The sequence below is a fragment of the Bos javanicus genome, chromosome 9 (genome assembly GCF_032452875.1).
Source record: "Bos javanicus breed banteng chromosome 9, ARS-OSU_banteng_1.0, whole genome shotgun sequence".
NCBI lineage: Eukaryota > Metazoa > Chordata > Mammalia > Artiodactyla > Bovidae > Bos > Bos javanicus.
In genome coordinates this window covers 44,901,879-44,915,755 of record NC_083876.1, presented here as the reverse complement: position 1 = coordinate 44,915,755, position 13,877 = coordinate 44,901,879, and the positions used below count along the sequence as shown (strand labels likewise).

At 41.9% G+C, this 13,877-nt stretch overlaps 1 protein-coding gene across 1 annotated transcript in view; it reads right to left on the bottom strand.

Annotated features, from left to right (window-relative positions):
- The window catches only part of BVES (blood vessel epicardial substance), a 50,786-nt gene extending 37,641 nt beyond the window's left edge, over positions 1-13,145 (bottom strand). The window contains exons 1-3 of the mRNA XM_061427715.1: positions 12,927-13,145; positions 3,875-4,111; positions 436-560 (exon numbers count right to left, since the gene is read on the bottom strand). Of these exons, the coding sequence (XP_061283699.1) occupies positions 436-560; positions 3,875-4,100 (351 nt within the window). The 5' untranslated portion in view covers positions 4,101-4,111; positions 12,927-13,145. The remainder of the gene's footprint in view (positions 1-435; positions 561-3,874; positions 4,112-12,926) is intronic.
- Positions 13,146-13,877: the final 732 nt, after the last annotated feature.

The following is a 13,877-nucleotide window of genomic DNA, read 5'->3' as shown; positions in this document are numbered from 1 at the left end:
TTTGGACATAGGAAAAAAAAAGCTATTACATTTAAAAACTAGCATAAAACATAACATGAGCTATTTGTAAATCATTAGTGTGTTCTGAAAGTTGTCTATGAGCACTTAATTTTATAACTAGGCAAAGATATTACCAAATGACATTTGAACATCAATAGGAAGAAGAAATAATGAACTTATGACTAAAAAGAAAGAATACTGTCATGTTCTTTCATGTCTAAATTGCCCTAATGATTAAAAATGTTTTAAAAACTCGTTTTGGAACAAATTTCATATTCAAATATTTCATTTTCAGGCATATATACACAAAACGTCTCATCTTCAGAAAAATGATATTAAAGGGCCTAAAGATATTAGATGCTCATTCTCAAATATGAACAAAGTACTTGATTAGCTTTAAAATCTCTTACTATTCAATTAATTGTTAGTAATTACCGGTCTTTTCTTGTACAAAAGATATGAAAGATGCAGAATGTTGATCCCCAGGAACACTGAGTTCCAGATCATGATATCCAAGGCACATCGGTAGAGAGTGGCCCAGACGACATAAAGGGCACATCCTGTGAACCACGAAGTGGGCATGTTAGATGTCTTGTAGCTTAATAAGCTTGTCTTCTAGCTTCAGCGTGTAGCTTAATACATTTGTCATCCTCTGTATATGAAATAAACCAAACACATCTTGGAAATACCTGTCAAATATCACTTTGTCACATTTTGGTTTTTGTTTGATTACCAAAGCAAACCACATGTTGTTGCAGAAAACTTGTAAAGTATAAAAATCATTTTTAAAAGGAGAACAGAACCTCATAATTCTGCTACTTAAAAGATAGCCACTGTTGATAGTTAATACTGACTCATAGTTTTTCTGTATTTTTAACTGATGGGAAACCTAATGAATCTACAATTTAAAACTTACTTTTTTATTTATTGCAGTGATTTTCTCATTTCATTAAAGCACTTTATATCACTTCATGGGAAATAGATGGGGAAACAGTGGAAACTGTGTCAGACTTTATTTTTGGGCTCCAAAATCACTGCAGATGGTGACTGCAGTCATGAAATTAAAAGACGCTTACTCCTTGGAAGGAAAGTTATGACCAACCTGCTGCTAAGTCGCTTCAGTCGTGTCCGACTCTGTGCGACCCCATAGACGGCAGTCCACCAGGCTCCCCCATCCCTGGGATTCTCATTACTTTGCCAAAAAAGGTCCATCTAGTCAAGGCTATGGTTTTTCCAGGGGTCATGTATGAATGTGAGAGTTGGACTGTAAAGAAAGCTGAGCACTGAAGAATTGATGCTTTTGAACTGTGGTGTTGGAGAAGACTCTTGAGAGTCCCTTGGACTGCAAGGAGATCCAACCAGTCCATCCTAAAGGAGATCAGTCCTGGGTGTTCATTGGAAGGACTGATGCTGAAGCTGAAACTCCAATACTTTGGCTACCTCACACGAAGAGTTGTGTCACTGAAAAAGACCCTGATGCTGGGAGGGATTGGGGGCAGGAGGAGAAGGGGACGACGGAGGATGAGATGGCTGATCGCATCACCGACTCGATGGACATGAGTTTGAGTGAACTCTGGGAGTTGGTGATGGACAGGGAGGCTGGCGTGCTGCGATTCATGGGGTCACAAAGAGTCGGACACGACTGAACAACTGAATTGAACTAAACTGAATACATAGTTTTAATTGATTGTTAACTGATAAACCATAATTTATTTAACTATCTCCCTGCTGGTGGACAGGTGAAATATTTTGCTGTAATTTAAAAAAAGTATTTATTTTGGCTGCATCAGGTCTTAGTTGTGGCATGCAGGATCTATTTTCCTGACCAGGGATCAAACCCGAGCCCCTTGCATTGGGAGTGCAGAGTCTTAGTTACTGCACTACCAGGGAAGTCCCTGTCATTTTTTATAAAAGCAGCTTTATATATAAAAATGTATCTGTTCTTGTGACTACTTGCTTAGGGTGGATGACCCAACAGTGAGCTAAGGGAATAAGCTTTATAGACTCTGATGACATTAAAGGACTGTTTTCCAAAAGATTTATGCAAATTTGCAATTTCTTTTGATTGGTTTTATGATGGAAGAATCAGTATATATTTTAAATTTAAAATTATCCATATCAGTTATCAGTACAAATGTATCAACAGCACATACACACGGAAAAACTAAATCTTCCTTTTTAAAAAAGTTATTCACTTGCAATTTTAAAATTTCATTAAAATGATGTGGAGCACCTGAATAATAACCCAAAGTGTAAAAATTTTAATCTTCTTTAGATAGTGAGTGAGTGAAGTCGCTCAGTCATGTCCGACTCTTTGTGACGCTGTGGACTGTAGCCCACCAGGCTCCTCTGTTTATGGGATTCTCCAGGCAAGAATATTGGAGTGGGTTGCCATAGCAAATACTGAAGTCATGTAAAATCTTATTACTTAAAGGAGACAGGATAACATGATGGAAGGACTGACTGGGAAGCTGGAGGACCCGAATTATAGTCCTGGTTTGGCTAGTGTTCTCTGGTCTTAACCTTGGATGATTGATTTGATTTATCCCAGGCCTCAGTTGCTTTGTTTCTACAGTGTTGGACTAGGTGATCTCCCTTGGTCTGTTCCACCTCCAAAGTTCTGTCTTAAAAGTCATAATTAGCTTTTGCTTTTTTATACAGTGTGGTTTTATTTCTTCCCTCAATACTGTTCCTCCTGCTATAATCCCTACCTGACCCAGAGGTAACAGCCACAGAACCCTACCTTCCAGCCATCCTTCCAGCATTTTCTTTGACCCTTCCTTGTCGTTATCGTATATTTCAGGCACAGTGAGCTACTTTTCATCCTCCCTCAATGTGCTGGATCTCCCTCTCCTGTCCTTTTACCTGGATACCACACATACTCACACTCAAAGGAATCCTTTGAGTGTGAGATGAGGAATCCTTCATCTTCCCAAAGCCAGCTCCACTGCTGTCTCTGCAGTGCACCCTGGTCTGCTTTCCTGCTGAGCCCATCACCCTGTCCGTTTCTCCCTGGCACTGGAACGCCCACCTGCATCACAGCCTCTGATGTGTCCTATGTGACTGCCCACCTGTTTCTCTTTGGCCCCCCAAAGAGTGTCTTTCTCAAGGATGCAGACTTCATTGTTCACTTTCTGTCTGACAGTTTACACATGCTCAAAAATGCATCTGAATAAATGAATCACCAGGGACATAATCACATAGAGAGTAACTTGTCCAGAATCACTGGCTAAAATGGTAAATTCGTCTGTTTTAGTATTTTGATATAGATTAATTTAACTTGCTTCATCAGGGTTCACAGAGTATCTCCCTAAAATTTTATTTTAACTATTGTGTCTGGGCAACTATTTTTATTCCCAGGGTTGCTTTACTGCTCCAAGCAAGTAAACGAGTATTCAAATGATAGTTAAAACTATAGAGTATTTACTATATGCCAGGCACTATTGTAAGTCAAATATCACATATACACACACACTCATAAACACTCACCTAATTCTCAAACCCCAGGAGGTGGTATTATTTTTACCCTTAGTGACACCTGGGGAAACTGAGCTATAGAAAGGCTATTGCCCCAGTTAATAACAGTTGGCAAGTGCTGGAACCAGTATTGTAATAACACAGTCTGGCTCCAAAGTTTGCACTCTTAAACACAAATGGATTTCTGATGTCTGGAAAATCTAAACAACATATGAACATGTTGTTAGCTTTATCTAAAGTACAAAAGGGTGAAGGCCTATGTTCTAACTTACTCAATGTACTGCTAATTTGCTAATGAAGGCTCATAGTTTTAGTATGCTATAGACCCTCTCTAAGACAAAGCCCATCAGATGCAAGTTATAGAAAAATTTTATATAACATCAGTTAAGTATCTTACCTACAGCTAACAGCCCCCTAAGAAGTATCATATGAAGGTGAAGTGTAGTTGGAATAACCAATCCAATTGCGAAAAAAATATTTGCTACATGAAAAACTAGATGATGTATCTCTCTCCAGTTTTCACAAGTGGTCTCATTGGAAGGCACAGGTAGGATTCTTTCTAACTCAGGTGTAAAACCTATTGCAGTTGCTTCTGCCAGTGGGCTGGACTCTGTATAATTCATCTTGAAAATTCCTGTAAAAATGAAAAAACGAAAGGACAGTCAAAAAATGACAGCTGTATCTTATCACCCACCCCTATGGGTATTAAATTATACCAAAATTATTTCTGTGAACTAGATGTTGGTAAATAGACTTGTCTGGTGCTTATGAATTAGACAGACCTAGGTTCAAGTTCCCACTCTGTCATACATTAAATGTATCCATTTTCTTATCTGTTAATGATGATAATACTTCACTGACTTTATGATGAAATACATAAAATACTTAGGATAGTGCATAACTATTCCCTGATGTATATACCTATACATATCTACATTTACCTATTAATATGTTTGTATCTAAACATACTTGGTGGGGTAGAGAGGAAGGAGGGATTTAATTAGCCTATAAACAATCACCAATATTCATAAACCACAGCAATTTAAAAGTTATTTAATATAGTTTTCTATTATGCTGCCATTAGAGACACTGAATCCAAACACAGGAAAAATGACTAGAAAATGGGTTTTCTGAATACTTTGAAAAATTAACACCTTGTTATTTACTATTTGAAGGGTTAGGATGTTTTGTTGTTGATTAGCTGCTAAGTCGTGTCTGACTCTTTGTAACCCCATGGACTGCAGCCTGTCAGGCTCCTGCTGCTGCTGCTGCTGCTGCTAAGTCGCTTCAGTCGTGTCCAACTCTGTGCGACCCCACAGACGGCAGCCCACCAGGCTCCCCCGTCCCTGGGATTCTCCAGGCAAGCACACTGGAGTGGGTTGCCATTTCCTTCTCCAATGCATGAAAGTGAAAAGGGAAAGTTAAGTTGCTCAGTCATGTCCTACTCTAGCGACCCCATGGACTGCAGCCTACCAGGCTCCTCCGTCCACGGGATTTTCCAGGCAAAAGTACTGGAGTGGGTTGCCATTGCCTTCTCCGTGTCAGGCTCCTATGTCCATGTAATTTTCCAGGCAAGAAAATGGGAGTAGCATGATATTTCCTACTCCAGGGGATGTTCCTGACCTAGGGATCAAACCTGCATTTTTTGCATCTCCTGCATTGGCAGGTGGATTCTTTACCACTAATGCTGTTGTTAATCACTATACCATATATACGTATGTACTACATTATCATATTGTTGTTCAGTCACTAAGTCATGTCTAACTCTTTGTGACCCCTTGCACTGTAGCACTCCAGTCTTCTCTGTCCTCCACTATCTTCTGGGGTTTGCTCAAATTCACGTCCATTGAGTCAGTGATTCTGTCTAACCAGCTCATCCTCTACCACCCCCTTCTCCTTTTGCCTTCAATCCTTCCCAGCATCAGGGTCTTTTCCAGTGAGTCAGCGCTTCCCATCAGGTGGACAAAGTACAGGAGCTTCAGCTTCAGTATTAGTCCTTCCAATGAATATTCAGGGTTGATTTCCTTTAAGATTGACCACTTTGATCTCCTTGCAGACCAAGAGACTCTCAAGAGTCTTCTCCAGAACCACAATTCAATATCATCAATTCTTTGGTGCTCAGCCTTCTTCATGGACCAACTCTCACATCCGTACATGACTACTGGAAAAACCATAGCTTTGACTACATGGACCTTTGTCCGCAATGTGATGTCTCTGTTTTTTAATACACTGTCTAAGTTTGTCATAGCTTTCCTTCCAAGGAGCAAGCATCTTTTAATTTCATGGCGCAGTCACCATCTGCAGTGATTTTGGAGCCCAAGAGAATAAGATCTGTCACTGCTTCTACTTTTCCCCCTCTATTTGCCATGAAGTTATGGAACCAGATGCCATGATGTTTGTTTTTAGAATGTTGAATTTTAAGCCTGCTTTTCCACTCTTCTCTTTCACCCTCATCATGAGGCTCTTTAGTTCTTCTATATTTTCTGCCATTAGAGTCATACCATCTGCAGATTGTTGATATTTCTGAGGTTGTTGATATTTCTCCTGGCAATCTTAATTCCAGCTTGTGATTCATCCAGCCTGGCGTTTCATATGATGTACTTTGCATATAAGTTAAATAAGCAGGGTGACAATATACAGCCTTGATGTACTCCTTTCCCAAATTTGAACCATGTCTGGTTCTAACTATTGCTTCTTCAGCTGCATATAGGTTTCTCAGGAGACAGGACAGGTGGTCTGGTATTCCCATCTTTTGAAGAATTTTCCACAGTTTATTGTCATCCATACAGTCAAAGGCTTTAGCGTAGTCAATGAAACAAAAGTAGATGTTTTTCTGGAACTCCCTTGCTTTCTCCATGATTCCAGTGAATGTTGGCAATTTGATCTCTGGTTCCTCTGCCTCTTTGAAACCCAGCTTGTATATCTAGAAGTTCTTGATTCACATACTGCTGAAGCCTAGCCTGAAGAATTTTGAGTATAACCTTGTGAACATGTGAAATGAATGTAATAGTACAATAGTTTGAACATTCTTTGCTGTGCTGTGCTTAGTCACTCAGTCATGTCCGACTCTTTGCAACTCCATGGACTGTAGCCCACCAGGCTCCTCTGTGCATGGGGATTCTCCAGGCAAGAATACCGAAATAGGTTACCATGCCCTCCTCCAGGGGATATTCCCAACCCAGGGATCAAACCCAGGTTTCCCGCACTGCAGGTGGATTTTTACCATCTGAGCCACAAGGGAAGCCCAAACATCCTTTGGCATCGCCCTTCTTTGGGTTTGGAATGAAAACTGACCTTTACCTGTCCTGTGACCACTGCTGAGTTTTCAAAAATTGATGAGCTATTGAGTAGAGCACTTTAACAGCACTATCTTTTAGGATCTTAAATAACTCAGCTGAAATTCCGTCACCTCCACTAGCTTTGTTTGTAGTAATGCTTTATGTAGAGTTGACATCACATTCTAGGATGTCTGGCTTTAGGCGAGTGACCACACCATTGTGGTTATCCAGGTCATTAAGACGTTTTCTGTAATGTTCTTCTGTGTATTCTTGCCACCTCTTTTTAGTCTCTTCTGTTTCTGTTAGGTCCTTACCGTTTCAGTCCTTTATTGTGCCCACCATTGCACTCAAGCTGGAATCAAGATTGCCAGGAGAAATATCAATAAACTCAGATATGCAAATGACACCACCCTTATGGCAGAAAGTGAAAGGCACTAAAAAGCCTCTTAATGAAAGTAAAGACAGAGTGGAAAAGCTGGCTTAAAACTCAACATTCAGAAAACTAAGATCATGGCATCTGGTTCCATCACTCCATGGCAAATAGATGGAGAAACAATGGAAACAGTGATAGACTTCATTTTCTTGGGCTCCAAAATCACTGCAGATGGGACTGCAGCCATGATATCAAAAGACTCTTGCTCCCTGAAAGAAAAGCTATGACCAACCTAGACAGTATATTAAAAAACAGAGTCACTGCTTTGCCAACAAAGATCCATCTAGTCAAAGCTATGGTTTTTCCAGTGGTTATGTATGGATGTGAGAATTGGCCCATAAAGAAAACTGAGTGATGAAGAATTGATGCTTTTGAACTGTGGTGTTGGAAGAGACTCTTAAGAGTCCCCAGTCGGTCCTAAAGGAAATTCATTTCAGTGTCTGACTTTTTGCGACCTCATGTACTGCAGCACACCAGGCCTCCCTGTGCATCACCAACTCCCAGAGTCCACCCAAACCCATGTCCATTGTGTCAGTGATGCCATCTAACAATCTCATCCTCTGTCATCCCCTTCTCCTCCTGCCCTCAATCTTTCCCAGCATCAGGGTCTTTTCAAATGAGTCAGCTCTCCGCATCAGGTGGCCAAAGTATTGGAGTTTCAGCTTCAGCATCAGTCCTTCCAATGAACACCCAGGACTGATCTCCTTTAGGATGGACTGGTTGGATTTCCTTGCAGTCCAAGAGACTCTCAAGAGTCCTCTCCAACACCACAGTTCAAAAGCATCAATTCTTTGGTGCTCAGCTTTCTTTACAGTCCAACTCTCATATCCATACATGACCATTGGAAAAACCATAGCCTTGACTAGATGGACCTTTGTTGACAAAGTAATGTTTCTGCTTTTCAATATGCTGTCTAGGTTGGTCATAACTTTCCTTCCATGTAGTAAGTGTCTTTTAATTTCATGGTTGCAATCACCATCTGCAACCATGTGATTTTGGAACCCCCCCCAAAATAAAGTCTGACACTGTTTCCACTGTTTCCCTATCTATTTGCCATGAAGTGATGGGACCAGATGTCATGATCTTTGTTTTCTGAATGTTGAGCTTTAAGCCAACTTTTTCACTCTCCTCTTTCACTTTCATCAAGAGGCTTTTTAGTTCCTCTTCACTTTCTGCCATAAATGTGGTGTCATCTGCATATCTGAGGTTATTGATATTTCTTCCAGCAATCTTGATTCCAGCTTGTGCTTCTTCCAGCCCAGTGTTTCTCATGATGTACTCTGCATGTAAGTTAAATAAGCAGGGTGACAGTATACAGCCTTGACGTACTCCTTTTCCTATTTGGAACCAGTCTGTTTTTCCATGTCCTGAATGTTTATTGGAAGGACTGATGCAGAAGCTGAAGCTCCAATACTTTGGCCAACTGATGCAAAGAACTGACTCACTGGAAACGACCCTAATGCTGGGAAAAATTGAAGGCAGAAGGAGAAGGGGACGAGAGATGATGAGATGGTTGGATGGCATAACTGACTTGATGGACATGAGTTTGAGCAAGCTCCAGGAGTTGGTAATGGACAGGGAAGCCTGGAGAGCTGCAGTCCATGGGGTTGCAAGGAGTTGGACATGACTGAGTGACTGACTGAACTGAACTTGCATAAAATGTTCCCTTAATATCTCCAATTTTCTTGAAGAGATCTCTAGTCTTTCTTATTCTGTTTTCCTCTGTTTCTCTGCATTGTTCATTTAAGAAGGGTTTGTTTTTTTTTTTATCTTGCTTTGCTATTCTCTGGAACTCTGCATTCAGTTGGGTATATCTTTCCCTTTCTCCTTTGCCTTTTGCTCCTCCTCTTTCGTCAGCTGTTTGAAAAGCCTCCTCAGAATACCACTTTGCCATCTTGCATTTCTCTTTCTTTGGGATGGTTTTGGTCCCTGCCTCCTGTACAGTGTTATGAACCTCCATTCATAGCTCTTCAGGCACTCTGTCTACCAGACCTAATCCCTTGAATCTATTTGTCACTTCCACTGTATAATCATAAGGGATTTGATTTAGGTCATATCTGAATGGCCTACTGGTTTTGCCTACTTTCTTCAACTTAAGCCTGAATTTTGCAATAGGGAGCCCATGATCTGAGCCACAGTCAGCTCCAGGTCTTGTTTTTGCTGAATATATACAGCATCTCCATCTTTGACTGCAAAGAACATAATCAGTCTGATTTTGGTATTGACTGATTGGTATTGGTGATGTCCATGTGTAGACTCCTCTCTTGGGTTGTTGGAAAAGGGTGTTTGCTCTGACTAGCATGTCCTCTTGACAAAACCCTGTTAACTTTTGCCCTGCTTCATTTTGTACTCCAAGGCCAAACTTGCCTGTTTTTCCAGAAATCTCAACTTCCTACTTTTGCATTCCAATCCCCTATGATGAAAAGGACATCTTTTTTTGGTGTTAGTTCTAAGCGTTGTAGGTCTTCATAGAACCAGTCAACTTTAGTGGCCCTGCACAGCATGGCTAATAGCTTCATTGAGTTACACAAGCACCTTCGCTGTGATAAGGCTGTGCTCCATGAAGAAGACATTAACATATACACACATAATAACTATATTACTATAGTCATTTATATATACAGAGAGAGTTAACATTTACTCCTTTAACCTTCTAATTTAAACATTTACTTTCTTTCCCATAAAAATTCTAGTTAGAAGGATCTCACAAATTGAAAAGTAATAAACTTCCAGGTTCTTTATATGTAGGAGGGGTCATGAGTATGCATTTGACTATTTAATATTAGAATCAGTAGCAAATACATTTCAAAGAAAATACATTTTACACATGTTTACATAAACCTTAACACAAAATGGCACTACTTCACGACTATATGATCAGTCTTCTCTGGTACTTTAAAAATTTTATTATTAATTATACAAATTGGTCCCTGACAAAAACTATGTAGATTTACAGAATAAGTGAATTGTTCTGTTTCAGGGAAAGAATTCCAAATGGAGACCCAAAATATGTTAAACATTTCATTTAAAAATATGAATTTCCTTCCAATAAGTTCACACAATAAGCCATATGTTTCCATTTCTTTCTTTTTCATCATACTGAAGTAAAGGTTTCAGGTGATAGAATGAATTGGTATCAGGTTGGCCATTTTTCAAGGATGTTATTAATACATTAATGTGAAAGAATTCCACATCTCTTAAGACGATAGAAAAACATGCATGCCTAAATTTACAAACAGTAAATAAACAAGTCAAAGATCTCATCTCATAATTCTAAAACGGTTCATACATATAAGGAATAGTTGACTTAGATATTGATTTTCTGAAAAGAAAGAAATCATAGAAATTCAACTACTTTTTAATTGACGTATACGTGATGTACAATATCATATGTTACAAGTGTATGATACAGTGATTCACAATTTTTAAAGGTTATGCTCCATTTATAGTTATCATAAAATACTGGCTATAGTTCTGTGTTGTTGTACAATATATACTTCAAGGATTTGAATAGGCTTATTCAAGCCCATTTTAGGATGGTGGAATCATTATTTTAATAACTCAATTTATACAGTTTGTTTTCAAGAACCAAATCAGAATTAATCTCACAATTTTTTCAAGAAGGAGAATGATATTAAATTCCTCTATCACTCATGATGTCAACATCAGCCTATGCATTAGTATCATATAAGCTAAAATTCACTGCCATTTCTACTGCATTTTAGAATGTGTTTTCATTTCCATTGTCCCATTTGTTCCTCAAATTACCCTATGTTCCCTACAAGGCAGACTATGTCATATTCATCTAGGTATATCCAAGCCTAGTCTCTGTAGAGAATGCCAGAGGCAGAGGTAAAAGCCATATGTAAAGTATATAAAAATGACAAACACTTTTAGAAATTACCTTTCAGTCTCCCCAAGCCTAGTAGTAAAGGCAGGAGACCGCCAAGCCTTCCGGAGGTTGAGAGTCAGGTTCTGTACTATGAGCTCCAGGAAAGCCAACCTAAGTAAGAGAAAGTCACTTCTGCTCTTTGGGTGGGTTTCTTCCTGAGAATTGAGACAACTGGACTAGATGGTCATTGAAACCTTTTCAAGTTTTAACAGCCTGTGGCTCTAGTAGAGATTTACGCAGTCAGTTAATACATATTCTCTCTCACATCCACATGATTATACCTGTATTGTCAATTAATCCACTGTAATTCAATTTCAGGCTTTTAAAAGTTCTCCAAGTGGAACTAGAAGTACCAATTTATGGTCAAGAAAAATGACAGGGAAACGATGATCTACTAGCCCAAGAACCAAGGACACAGTAACATGGATTTTTAAAAAGTGAATTAATCCTATAACATATTTTGATGTAGCACACCTTATTAAAATACATAGTCTATATATTATATAGTTATTAACATATGATTCATTTTACTTGTATGTTTATATGTCTACTATTTATCTATAGGTCTAGTATTTACCTGTGTATACTTTTCTATATGTCTATTTTGAAATGCCAGTGATCTACTGTCAACAAATACTGATAGGATCTTGCCGGTTTCGATTTCTTTTGACGACTACCTAATGGATTCATGTGGCTTACACTGAATTATCCTTATGCAGAGAATGCACGGGTCTAACGGAGAGAGGTTAGACGGGTAAAATGATAAGCATTCACATTAATTCTGACTAAATCAAGAGCAATTTTCTTTCTTGTATTAGTTTCCTTGGAGTCTAATTTCTTAAATTCCCTGTTCTAGTAAAGTCCTGTTGATCTGTTGGTTTTCAAATAGGTGTGTGCAGGGCTCAGTAGCTAGATGGTGAAACTAACCTTAATCCTTTACCAAACTGCAGAAATGTAAAAGGTAACAACAATGAGCAAAAGTTGTGCTCCTAGACTGGCTCAATTCATTGCATAACCTTAACTGAACCTTTGTTTATTTTCGGAATGGTAAAGGCATTATGTTACTAAGTCTTTTCACACTTAGTCCTGCTTCAAAAGCCAGCAGTTTCTGGGACTTGTCTGGCCGACAATCGGTTTCCCAAAGCCTCCGAAACGACGGAGAGAGGGCGCGGGTGGATCACCGGTCCCCTATCCATTTGCACTCCCCAGGCGCCCGGCTCACCTCGCTCCTCAAAGAGGAAAGGCCATATCAACTGTTCTTGGTCCGAAGCTCTCGGGCCCAAGGGGTGTGCAGTGAGCGCCCTGACTCACCTCGCATTCCCAGCGGCAGTCCAGGGCGGGCGACACGGTGCGCCCGGCTGCGCGCTGCCTACGCGTGGGACCCGGAGGCCCTACAGAGGGTGAGGAAGAGCGGTACTGGGTTCGCGGGTGGGGAGCCCTGGGAGCGTTGCGGGGAGTGGAGAGGCTGAGCTCACCCAGGGCTTACGGGCAGCAGACCGCGGGAACGGACACCCGATGGGGCCGGGGCACCCGAGGACGCTGGCATTGCCAGACTCGAGTGGCAGCAGTTGACATTTGAAGGTTTGTGACCGTGCTGTCCAGACCCCGGGTGAAGGGCGGCTTCCAAGGACAGGGAACCCCATGAGGGCGCGGCCAGAGAGGAGAGGGCGGGGTTCCCAGTGATCCGGAGCACGGAGATCCCGCAGCCACCGCCCGGGAGGACAAAGTTGCTCCCAGCGGAGCAGGGATCTAACTTTCACTTCCCGATTTAGCCTAGAGAGCGCGAGCCTGCAAATAACCGGGCGCCCTGGGGGAGCCCGAGGCAGCTGTTCCTCTCGCTCCTTACCTGGCTCGTCCCTGGCGCGGAGCCCGGGCGGAGCTGGCCAAAGTTTAGTGCAGCAGCGGCGGCTGAGGGGGACACAGACTTGGCCACCCGACGGGAGCGCGACGCGAAAACCTCAGCCGATCCCGGGTTGAGATGCTGCTCCTCCGGTGCCGGGTCCGGGCGCCGGCAGCGGCTTTGACTAAAATAGGCATCGCGGCAGCTGCGGCTGGGGTTGGGGCCGCACCGCGCACGCGCCCGGCGTCCCTGCGCCCCCCGGCGGGCGGAGTCCCCGGCCTCAGCCAGGATTCCCGTCCTGGCTCTTGCAACTCCGCTGCCGCGTCGGCACAAGTGTGGTCCATTTGAAACACCCGCTTTTTCTTTTCTGGTTTCCTCTCTTCTTCTGGGTTCTGCCCTTGTTTGGGCACGAGTGAGGGGCGGGCAACATCTTGGGGCCAGCGGCGAAGGTTGTTCATCCTCATGGGGATAACTCGAAGCGGTCGGGTCCCAGGAGAGAGAAAAATCAGGAGAAGAAAGAAAACTAGAATCATTTCCCCACAAAGTCGCCTAACTCCTTTCTAGGATAGTCGCTCGCATCTGAGCACAAGGCGAAAGGACCCGGAGAGCGCCCAACTCTGGAGTCTGAACCTGGCGGCGGAGCTGGCGGTTTGGTCCCCACCGTCGCGGACGCGGGATGGCGCCCTCGGGGAGCCGGCCCTGCTGCTGCTTGGGGGGCCACGCGGGAGACTTCGACACCAGCCACTGTTTTGTTTCCATCGAAAGAAGGTATTGATCTGAAATTTGCATTTCCGTGGCAACGCCAGGTCTCCACTGGAGGCGAAGCTCCACCGGAATTTGCCACGTGAATTTGGCAGATTCGGGACCCCTAATTTGAAAAGCCAGCTTATGAAAGTATGCCCCAATCAGTCTTTACTGTTTATAGAGGACAACTGTTTGGGGTAAGAAATGCTAGGC